This window comes from Epinephelus lanceolatus, chromosome 21 (genome assembly GCF_041903045.1).
Source record: "Epinephelus lanceolatus isolate andai-2023 chromosome 21, ASM4190304v1, whole genome shotgun sequence".
Classification (NCBI taxonomy): Eukaryota; Metazoa; Chordata; class Actinopteri; order Perciformes; family Serranidae; genus Epinephelus; species Epinephelus lanceolatus.
In genome coordinates, this window is record NC_135754.1 from 30946092 (window position 1) to 30958116 (window position 12025).

A 12025-nucleotide genomic window follows, 5' to 3' on the forward strand; every position below is an offset into this window, starting at 1 on the left:
ATCTTTTGTTACCAGGCAGCCGCCATTTTGTTTCCTGTTTAAACCAAAGCCAAGCTCGCATTCCATTACGTCACCCAACAGCGAGAGCCGTTGGAGCGGCACATTGCATTCTGGTAGTTGTAGGTTTTCTACCTCTTGAGCTAACAGCTCTTTTTCTGTGTTTTCTCGTGTCATGTCGCACCAATTTCGAAAGTATCTAGATCTTTTTACTGCATAGACATTGTAGTTTTCTTCCCAGCGGTGAAATACGTCTTTACGTGTGTGTTTTCCTCACGTCACAACTTTATTTTATACATGAAAATTCCCTCTGATTTAGCCGAGCTGTTCTGTCACAGTCCCCGCCCACCTATAATATCATTGGCTCCTGCCTGCTTCTCTCCTCCTCCCATTGGCCAGGGAGGTGCCTGTCAAGCAGCCTGACATGCGAGACAAGTTTACAACTCTATACACGTGCGGGTGGTATATCAGGGCTCGTGGTGACATCCAGCACAGAGCAAGGGAAGAAGAGACTTTATCACCTGACTGTGTGGACCGTTTCCACGCTGTGTAAAAGCACCTGCGTGGTTTTATTCTGGCAGTTTGTGGTCAGTTTGGGTGTCATCTGGCTCACCTGTGTGCAGCAGGTATCATTTGGTGTTTTATCCGGGGAGGAGACAGGTGTTATCCACAGCAGCACACTGTGGATGAAGACTCCCTCCTCGGTTTCTTCATGGCAGAAAGACTCGGTGATGTGTGCTTAGCATGGCTGCGGCTCCTGCACCGACCACCCAGGGACCGGTATGGCTTTTAGCCGCATCCGCAAACTGGACCCCCCGTCCCGAGGCATCTTCAGGAAAGCGGCGGTCATGCTGTGCTCCCTCCTCACCTCTGTCCTGCTCCTGCACTGCCTCTCCGACCGCTGCAGCACCTCCTCGCCGGTCAAAGCGACCTCCGGCCGGCTCCTCGAGGACCTGAGGTCGCTGCGGACGAAGCGGCTGGCGTACGAATGGACCGCCGGCTCGGAGCTGATGGGCTACGGGGCCGCCAGGCGCTCCTCGCGGGTCCTCGCGGATGAGCGCGCGGGGCACGTCTTGGAGGAGGCTTTCATCTTGCCGCCTCCGGATCTAGTCGCGTCCAGGAAAGTGTCGCCGAGGTTCGCAGGTAAAGTGAGTCCGCTCGGGGAGGGGAGCAAGAAGCTGCCCCAGGCGCTCATCATCGGGGTGAAGAAAGGAGGCACCCGGGCTCTGCTGGAGTTTCTCCGGGTGCATCCGGACATCAGAGCCGTGGGAGCGGAGCCGCACTTCTTCGACCGCAACTATGAGAACGGGCTGGAGTGGTACAGGTAAATTAAAGTATTAATAACCTACAGAATTTAAACTTAAACACAACGTAATTATTAAGCATAGAAAATAACTTTTCTAGAGATATTAAAATAAATTAATTAAAGCCCCCTCAACTCAATTCCTGTTTATTGTTATTACTCATTAAATTGCCATGATGATAGATTGTGTTTATCCAGCTTTTTTATTCAGCCTCCTACTTCATCACTGATAAAGATTAGTCTGCACGACCCACAAATCTTTATTTAACATCTCAGCTTTGGTAGAGGCAGCCTAGTTGTTGCTGCTGGATGAAGCACTTTGGACAGCCTGTTGATTTATTGCGCCACATTAGGCCTGTTTTCATTAGATGTTATCAGGCTGCTCATTTTGTTGCACATTTTAGGGTTGGCTGCCTTTAAAGTTGGTCAGGGCCATAGTGGAATCATGGTCTGGAGCTGGATTAGGCTGGGAAATAAGATAAGGACGAGTATTCAGTGTTTAAAATTTTAAGTTGCAGTTTACATTATTGTTAGTCGAAGAAATAACGCCTTTATAAGTTTCTCACAATTTTTTCTTAATATTTTTAAATGCAACTTTGTTTATTTGACCTTTAGCAGCTTGCCAAAGAACAGTATAATTTCTGTGATAAGTATTTGCTCAGTAAACACACATTTTCACTTTGTACATAGCTTTTTAATAAGATTTATTGCCCTCTCTTTAACTCAGTTTTTCCATTAAACCCAGACTTTAATCACACTTGCTCCTACAAATGAATAATTTAATCACAGGCGTCCACTTGTAGTATTTAGAACAACTTTATTGCATGTACAATAAAGTTGTTCAAAATAGTTTTGCAGGAGTTTGGACACCTTTGATTTATCTCCCTTCTCTGTGCACTTTGGAAGTACGTGAAGTTGCTCCAGAAACACTCACCCTGTTTCATAAATAAAACACAGAAAGTCTTAATTTGTGGCTAAAAAGCAAAACAGCTTCTCCAAAAAGTTAAACTTAAGATGTGCTGACGATTAACCTGTTTAAACCCACTCCCACACAGGCGTGACAGCCATTTAAAGTAGTGCTGTGCAGCTAAATGCTCTTAAAATCAACAGGATTTTATTTTGAATTATACCAGAGATCCTAAAGATAGGAAATGTGTCAATGAGCTGAAGCAAAATAATTAATTTATATGTGTATTTGAGTGTGTAGTACTGTCCGATAAGAGGGGTTAACATAGTGCAAAACTTTAATTTAAGAAGCTGAAATAATATATTTTACTGCAGAAAAAATACAACAGGATTGATTTTCAACAATGTTTTATGGTGTCATAATTTACTACTTAAAACTTTTTATAGTATGACTTTTTTTTTTTACCAAACTTTGAAGGTTAAACACACAAGTTTACAGTCTTGTCGATCCTTTATTCCAGAGAGTTAGTTTCAGTCTGACTTTGCTTTTATAGCTTCGCCTGACAAAAGTGAAACTTTAGGGAAACTCTGCTCCCACATAAACACACACTGACTCTCCTCCGCTGTCTCTGTCTGCGTGTGGAGGGCTGCGTTTTTCCTCGCTCAACTTGAATTTGTGATTGATTTCATCTGTCACAGCGAGTGTGTGTGAGTGAGCGCTGTGTGTTCACATTTCCACAGGGCCTGTGGGGAATAATGGCTCTCCCTCTCAGTGGTTCTCTGTCTAATGGGGCATTGCCGACATTGCAGCTCTGTTATTAAGAAGGATTAGGGCCATAATGAAAGGTTACCTGAGTGTCTCAGGAGGTATAATTCACCTTTTGATTGAGTTAACACTACACACAGCACCCTCTAAAAGCCTGGAGACAAAACTTTTACTCTCCCTAACTGACAACTCCCTCCAGACTCTCCTTGCTCCTCGCCCCCTCTCCCCTCCACCCCCAAACACTCTGGCTCTCTCCCATCTCCCGCTCACACACCTCCCTCTTTGTGCCTCTCTGAGAGTGAACATTCTCTTTTCGCCATCACTCTTTCACACCCTTCTGTTTACCTATTCATCCATTGTGGGGTTTTATATCCATGAGGGTCCCATTTATCCCGAGGAGTTGCCAAGATTCTCTGGAATTTGGACCGTGCCTCCAAGGACGGACCTTAGTGCCGGTTCCCCTTAATGCTGTCCATTTTAAAACAGAAGCACCCTTGAAATGAAAAGAGGAATAAATAACTGTTACAACAGCGCGGCCCGCTCTGCAGGAGTTCATCTCGTCAACGTCTGAGAGTCTTCCTGTTGATGGCTTTTGTGTTTTTGTGGAAGCTTTTGATTGAGTCGCGTTCATTTGAAGTTGCTGGCTCGAGGACGTGTTTTTGTGCACTTCAGAAGTGCTTGTCGAAACCAGGAAATAAGGCTGAACCGACCCCTCATCAAAGATGGCCGCAGCGTTAGTGCCTCGGTGCCAGAGTTACTGTACCAATAAAGATTTCAAGGTTGCACAAACGTTTAAAACTCATCTGACACATCATAATTTGTCAAGAACAAATTCCAGAATGCTAAGAAGCAGCTCCGTGCTTCCCAGTACATGTTGAATACTTAGTAATGCCGTCCTTTAAAATAAAAAACAATCTGTTGGTGTTTGTGCAAAACAAGGACAGATTTTCTGTGACTAATCACCGTGTCCAATTTGCTTGAATTATGCGATTCCATTCATTAGCAGCAGTGAATACTTAAAACGCAAAAGCTTCCGTCTCAGGAGACTCTTTGTTTATTGTCAGGGCTGAAATGTGTCCTCGGCATGAATCACCCGTCTCTGTGTCCCGATGGGAATGTGTACTGTAACACCTCTAAACTCCTAATGTGACGTGGCAACATCCCCTTCGTTTTTTTTCCAGCTCTCTCTCAGAATTATACTCCTCTGGCTTGTTGTGGGAATTTCCATCACACCCAAAGCTATGATGCAAAAATCTGTGATTTATTGAGAGGGATAAAATTTCCCGTTTTGACAGCACCGCGGCTGTCAGAGCATGAAACATTGGTAGCTTTAAACTCCACTTTTATGTGTCCTAAGACCTCGAAAAAGTTGGGCGAAATTCTGTCTCACCATCTGCATTTATTCAAATCTTGGTAACAACTTTGTCTTTTTTTTCTGGGGTGTTGCACTTTGAACTAAAAACACAGCTTTAGCTCCCTTAATAAAATGTCACATTTACTTTTTCTCGCCGGAGACTCTCGGTAAACTCGGACCTTTTGTTGAACAGGAAACCAACACCCGGCCCAATCGCCCCGTCAGTCAGTGTTACATTTCACTGCACATTTCTCAGCGGTGTATCCGTATAATCACATACAACCTGTTAGGCTTTTGTTGTGGAAATGGACACTCGGAGTGAACAAGGGGGTCAAGCACAAACACTGTGAACTAAAGCAGAGGTCCATGCTACAGAGGAGTCAGTATTATGTTTTGGGCCTACTTGGGTTACCGAACGCCCGGCTTTCACCTGTCTAGACCCAGCCGCAGTCCCTGTTTGATGTCTGCAGACCGGTCGGATTAGCCTCCACCAGATCCCTTAATGGGTTAATTATCCTTCATAAAAACATGTGTGACCCGTTAAACACAAGGGCAATCTGCCGCCAACTCCGCCACACGCATATTTATCAAGACACAAACAAACACAGCCGTAGTCAGTGTAGGAATAAATGCACACACACACAACTAGGCTTTCCGTGTGGCTAAAACACACCACAACTTTGAGGTCCAGGAAATTAAAAGGTGTACGGCAGATTATAAATCATAAAATCTTTTGTAAAGTTGAGTCAGTGGCTTCTCCTTATATGTTTTCCTTCATGTATGCGACACTTAAAACCACGAGAAAGCAAATGAAAAGAGTGTGCTCGGCTAGAAAAACTGAAGAATCACATTAAATTAGGGGTTTCCCTCTTCATAAAACTGGCCTTATTTGAAAGGACATTCTGTAATGGTAATAAAAAATGGCTCTTGATCATAAAAGCAGTGACCCAGTGGGGATTTGTGTTAGAAAGCGGCGGTGTCGATAGGATCTGGATTTCCTGATCTGTATTTCTGTGTCATTACAGCGGCCTGTGTGGCAGCTCGACTTTCTCTCTCTTACTAAGAGTCAGGAACCAGATGTAAATGTATGGAATAATAATACATGCTGTGTTTAAATTCCATGAATGCCTCTTTTTTTTTTTTCTTCATTAGTGATTAGCATTTTTTTCCTACATTAGCGCTACCCAGTTGGATTTGTTGACCCAACCAGACCATTAAGAAAAAGAAAAACTTAAAGAAAATAAATTCACATTTGTCATGTGCTGACGGTGAAAAGCTGTTGGATTCCCAGCGTCTGAAACGAGGCCGACCTCCAAGTTTCTCATACTGTACGTTGGCTGTGTTTAGAGTGTGTGTCAATTAATTGGGTGGCAGAGTTTAAACTCTGGCCTTGTTCGCTGCAGCCTGACATTTCACTTGTCATTCTGAGTGTGGGGAGGTTTGGAGGAGCGGTGGAAAGCATGACATAACTCCAAATGGGAGAGGCTGGATGTTAATAGTGAAGAAATGACTGTGGATCTCTTCGGTTGTATGTCTGTTAGGAGCGAGGGTGGAGATTTTGTTTCAGCAGCAGGGGGGACACATAAAATTTTGAGCATCACACTTGGGATGTCATTTTAAAGAAAAAATGCAAAATCACATAAAATACAAGAGGCCTTTCCTCAGTGAGCTTTAGCACCACATTTCAAAACACTTTCCTTCAGAGGTGGTGAAATTTTAATGTTTTGTGATGTAAATGTTTTGCCTTTTATGTTATTTTCTGTTGGCTTTGCTGCACTAACATACAGAAACATAGTTCCTACTGCCCATGCTCCGGTCTCCACTTGTTAGCTAATGTTAACCTTGGCTGCACTGCACTGTGCATCACCTGGGTTGGGTGAAAGCTAGCTGTGCTGCTCAATTGGCAAGTAGCGGTTACTGCTAGTACCACCCACCCAACGGTGGGACAGTGTTGCTGCCGAAACATGGTGGCCACCAGGTAGCCCCTGTGAGTCTGTGGCTTAGTTTTGAGCTTCATAACCCCTTTAGCACTGCTAATTATGTTAGCACCACTACTCATGCTAACAGTCAGTGCATTTACATGACATTAGAGAAAATCGATTAATCGTGTTAGTCCAACTAAAACCAGATTTTTCAAATACTTGTGAACGTGTTAGTCTGACTGAAATCATACTAAATCAAATTTCTCAGTCAGACTAACACACCCAGATAATGCGATTGGGGGTCGAATTCTGCCTGCATGTACGCAGTCAATCGGACCTAAACCAGCCGAGGTGCTTGCCGCATGCTTCACAGTGGCGAAACATGGCAAAATCTACATCTAGAGCTGTGACTTTTTGGTCGGACAAAATGTACAGAGCTGCAAAGCAGTCCACCATGGAACCAGTTTGCCGCTAGCCTACCGTAGCTAACTCGTTTGTTGATTGTTTGGTCTGTGACGTAATAAGTCTATCGGAAAAAGGTCCAATAATGACAAGCTGAAAGGGGGCATATTACCACCTATTGTAGCAGAGTCGGACATACTTCGGTCAATAAATCGATTCCCCTCGCGTACTTGTACCCTGGTACAAAAACAGTAGTCCAATTGAATGGCCCAGTCGAGCTATAACCCTAGCTTGACTTATCTGTGAATGTAAATGTACTGACTGCTAACTGTGCTAACGGAGCTAACAGTGTTACCGATACTAAAGGAAGATTGCAACTCTAAAGAAAGCCGCTTATTAACCAGGGTGACGTGGGAGGAGACCGAAAGGTTATCTACAGTGTTTCCACAGCAATGTTGTTGGGTAGGGAAATCGCCAAAAGGAATGACGCTGCTAGCTAGCCTCCACCAGACCTGGTAGGTGTGCAGTGCAGTAAACTGAAGAACAGCAAAATTAAGCTATAGACCGATATGAATAATCGCTCAGAAATATTCTTGGCAGTTATTTATTGACATCCATAGATCAAACACTTAATTTAGTGTATTTTTATGCGCCACTTTGTGCCTTTCTAGCATCAATTTATGATGTAAATGTCTTCAATTTGGTCAAAATTAAAGTCATCTGCCATTTTCATGTTTTTATTAAGCGGGATAAATGTACATGTACTAAATATTAAGGGGGAAATGACCCCTGCGTCCTCCTCCTGAAATCTGCACCTATGTTTTATGACAGTAAAGCTGCTGTAGAAGTTGCTCTAAAGCAGTTTATAAACCTCTAAACCCTAGTTTTACAATTTTACAAACACCACACTGAAAACAGTATAACATACAAAACAAACTGTACCATGCATGTGTACATTATTTATTGTGTAGCTGCACCAGCTGGAACAAGAGGCCAGATCTAACCGTGTGTGTATATGTGTGTGTGTCCATATTTATGTGAGCATGCACACTGTAAGCACCTCCAGTGTACTTTTGGCGCTCGCTGGCTGCTGCCCTTGGATGTAACCCGGCCCGGAATACAGGAATGACATGTTCCTCAGAGTTTTAAATACAGTGATAGAGTTGTAAATACTTTGGTCTTCACCACCCCGCTCCCTTCGCACCACACTGTATACCAACGCTAAAATACCTCACTCGGCTGTCTGGATTTATATAATTATATCAGCCAAAAATAAGAGGAACATCAGGGTTTTTCTTGCTGGTGTTATGTGTCTGTGTGTGCAAACATTTAAAAAATGTATCTCTGAGGACTCTTTAGTGAGGCTTTGCGAGGATTTAGCATTTCTCTGTGGCACAATTAAGACTTTTAAAACCCATTTTTTAACCCATTGATTGACCGCTCGATTAATTTAGCCTGACTCCATACTGGAAAATACTTACAAAGCAGAAATGAAATATTCTTTAAGGTCTTGGGAAACAGCTTTGGATGGTAATTTTTTAATGTAGTTAGACATGCTTCGTCATGAAACAGGATGAGGGAGTGGGGCTTATTGCGGAAGGGAGAGGTTTTATATATTAACCAGTGTATGAAACCTGCAGGTCTACCTTCAAGCTTTAAATAAAGTTATGTCCAAAATAAACCACCTTTGGCTGGGTTAAATCTGTGAACTCATTAAGTGTGTACTTGGCTAAAAATGGTCAATGCTTCACAAGAGACGGTATAAATATTAAACATTGCGTTTTCAGATTTAGGTATTGACTGGCTCTGTTTTCCACTACATCCGCTAACATAGGGTCAGGTTTTTGGATGGCAGGTGGAGTAGAGAGGTCTGGCCGAGGTGGGTGGAAGGGTCAGGGTCGGGGTTGTAGAGGGCACACACAGCGGAGGTAACGTGATCACCAGAGACCTCCTGAGCATGAGCTCAGAGCTGCCTTCGGATTGTGAAAGTGATTATCGGGGAGTATAATTGTAAAACCGGGACGCTCACCTCCTGCTGAAGGCATGCAACCCACCCATGACTGTAGTCCCCCCTTCCTTGCCAACTCCTTGACCTCCGCCACCCCCACCGACATCTTTGAATGCCCTTAGCAGCTGACCCCAGGAGGCCCCATGCAGGGGAGGCAGATAGAAGCAAGGGGACTATCCAAAGTAGTGCCTGTCAGCAGCTGCCCTCTGGCATCTTGGGAATCTGCCCCCCAATGGGTGAGTGAGGACAGGCAGCAGGTGCAGGGCGCTCTGCAGACACCACCTGGATCTACACCAGACGCTCACACCTGATGCATTCACCTGACACACTTAAAATAAGAGCTGTTTGTTGACTTCTAACCAAGATGAAGTAACTGGCTACATTCATGCAAATATTCCAGGCCTCTGGGATCAGGAACTCCAGGAGCTTTGATGAACATGTGCAGAAAGGGAGTGTGATTGATCACGGTCAGGAGGGTCACCCACAGAATGTGCCACCCTCAGAGTTCACAATGCCAGCAGATGGTACTGTAACATTAAGATCGGGTTACATTGTTTCTAGGATTCTGTTGTTTATTCACTTTTGGGTTTCCTGTGTACACTCGTCAGCAACCTGTTTGACCTCGTCGTATCTCGGGCTCGTTTGGCTCAGCAGCTGTCTGTGTTTTTATGAGGTATTAGCCCATACATTACAAAGCATTTATTCTGGGATTCATATTTCAAACGGAGGTCATTTTTTATTGTCCTTGGCTGAGCAAAAATACACTGAACAAAAAGTTTAAACAACACTTTTGTTTTTGCTCCCATTTTTCACAGGTGTAAGTTAAAGATCTGAAACTTTTCTTTGCACACAAAAGACTTATTTCTCTCAATTTTTTTGTGAGCACTTCTCCTTTTCCAAGATAATCCATCCACCTGACGGGTGTAGCATGGCATGGCGTGACTGGTTAAACAGCATCATTAATACACAGGTGTGCCTACAAATGGTCCGAATAAAAGGCCACTCTAAAATGTGCAGTTTGATCACACAACACAGTGACACAGATGTCCCAAGTTTTGAAGGCGTGTGCCATTGGCATGCTGACTGCAGGAATGTCCCCCAGAGCTGTTGCCTGTAAACTGAAACTCATGTCACCACAATAAGATGTCTTCAATGTCGTTTCTGTACATCCAACCGGCCTCACAACAGCACAAGTTAGAAATTAGAATTAGAGTGATGAATTGCTGTCAGGTTAAGACTCTGCTGAGGATGATGAGCATGTTAGATCAACTTCTCTGAGACGGTTTCTGACAGTTTGTTCAGAAATTCTTTGATTGTGCAAACCTACTGTTGCATCAATTGTTCAGTTGGCTGGTCTCAGATGATCTGTAGGTGAAGACGCTGGTTGTGAAGGTCCTGAGCTGGTTTGGTTACATGTGGACTGCGGCTTATAGTAGTGAAATTAACATTGAGTACATGAGCAACAGTTCTGGTGGACAGTTCTACAGTCAGCATGCCAATGGCGTGTTCCCTCAAAATTGTGACATCTGTGGTGTTGTGTTGTGTGCATAGACTTTAAGACGTAACTACCGTGACGTCACCCATTGTTTTGCGAACAGCCGTTGTGTAGCCTCAAGTTCGGAATTCGGGCTTTGACCATCTTGTTTTTTTGGAGCCAAATATGACCATTTTTGGATGAGAGGGTGGAGCTTGTGGGGATTTACTCTGTTGTGGAGCCAGCCTCAAGTAGCCATTCAATGAACTGCGGCACTTCGGCATTGGCTTAAATTTTCAGGCCTTGTTTGGTTTGTTTCAATCGGACTTAAAGTTGTTAGCCCCCTAAGTGCAGTTCGTTTGGGCAGGTGTGAACACAGCAATCACACTCAGGTGGTCTCCACGATGAGCAGCGCTAAAATCAACCTGCGTAGTTGTCCCTCCATTGTGACATTAGAAAGTGTCACATTTATCTTGCAAGTGTACTCTTCTTCAACGTTTGGTTTACTTCCTAGATTTTTCCCACATGGAAATTCTGACCAATCAAGAGCAGCTTTCTCACACAAGGCATTTTACCTGGTCCACTTGTAAATGCTGCCGTGAGAACACGAACCAACTCTAGGCAATTATACAACTTTGGAACAAAATTAGTCCCTGATTCAGACCAAAGCAAGACAACTCTAGGTCTGAAAGCACCCATAGTCTTGGAGGTTGCTTCTTGATTGTGTGATTAAACTGGGCATTTTAGAGTGGTCCTTTTATTGTGACCATCCCAGGACACACCTGTGTAGTAATGATGTTGTTTAATCAGCATCTTCATATGCCACATCTGTCAGGTGGATGGATTATCTTGGAAAAGGAGAAGGGCTTACTAACAGGGATTTTAACAAATTTGTGACCACAATTTAACTCAAACCTGTAAAAACTTTGAACAAAAAGCAAGTGTTGTGTTTATCTTTCTGTTCAGTGTACGCACACAGCAATCGTGTCTATCGTCTTATCGTTTCTGAAGTTAAAATGTTTGACTTTTCCGAGACCTTACGTCTGCAGCTCTGTTTTCTTGTGATATACCTGAAGCCCTTTACTAGTTTAGTGCTTTTCAAGCAATGCCCATGAATGTCAGGGATGTTTATTTTCCTTGAACTCAGTGGAAACCTTCCAGGTAATGTTTTCTAACATCACAGTAGCTCTGCCTTCAGGCACTTTACAAGCTGTACAACTGTAATGAAAAAAGAAAGAATCATGTTTGCAATTTTCCTCCTGTACTGTATTTCTGTTCCTCGATGGGTTTTTTTTCCCTCTCTCTTCTTGGCAGTCCAAGGTTGATGGAAGTTAAGTGTTATCCTTCCACAAACAAAGAGAGACTGTAACCCTATCATTTGGCACCGGAGAGTCAAGGGGGCTTTAGACGAGACTGTTTCAGCTCTCTCTTCTTCGAAGAAGCGAACTAAACAAACCGCAAAACAACCTCCAGAATTCATGCATATCGAGACTTTCAGAGGATTTGCCAGAGTGCTTTAGGATTTCACAAACGTGCAGCCAAACCCATGTTATTTGGGCACAGAAGGGCTCGGTAAATGATGCATGGATGGAGCATGTACGCGTAACAGCCCTCAGTGGTGCGGATTGGCAGGGTAAACCAACGCCTCAACGTGATGGATCTCTCTTTCCCATCTCACAGGCAACAGCTTTATCACAGGACGGGGAGCCCTCCATATTTTCCACCAGAGACAAAAAGACAGAGACAGACAGGGAGAGAGAGAGAACCAGAGCTGTGGAAAGCCTGGGAACCAATAAAAAGAAGGAAGCCCTCTTCTCTTGGGTCCACCATTTTCCGTTCCAACTGTAGTGTTTTTCTTTAAAATACTTCTGCCACATATTCATTTTTTTTCTG

At 43.8% G+C, this 12025-nt stretch overlaps 1 protein-coding gene across 1 annotated transcript in view; it reads left to right on the forward strand.

The window, feature by feature from the left end:
• The first annotated feature begins 444 nt into the window (after positions 1–444).
• LOC117247244 (heparan sulfate glucosamine 3-O-sulfotransferase 3A1) overlaps positions 445–12025 on the forward strand; it is a 60017-nt gene continuing 48436 nt past the window's right edge. Inside the window, exon 1 of the mRNA XM_033611642.2 lies at positions 445–1321. Within this exon, the coding sequence (XP_033467533.2) occupies positions 780–1321 (542 nt within the window). The 5' untranslated portion in view covers positions 445–779. The remainder of the gene's footprint in view (positions 1322–12025) is intronic.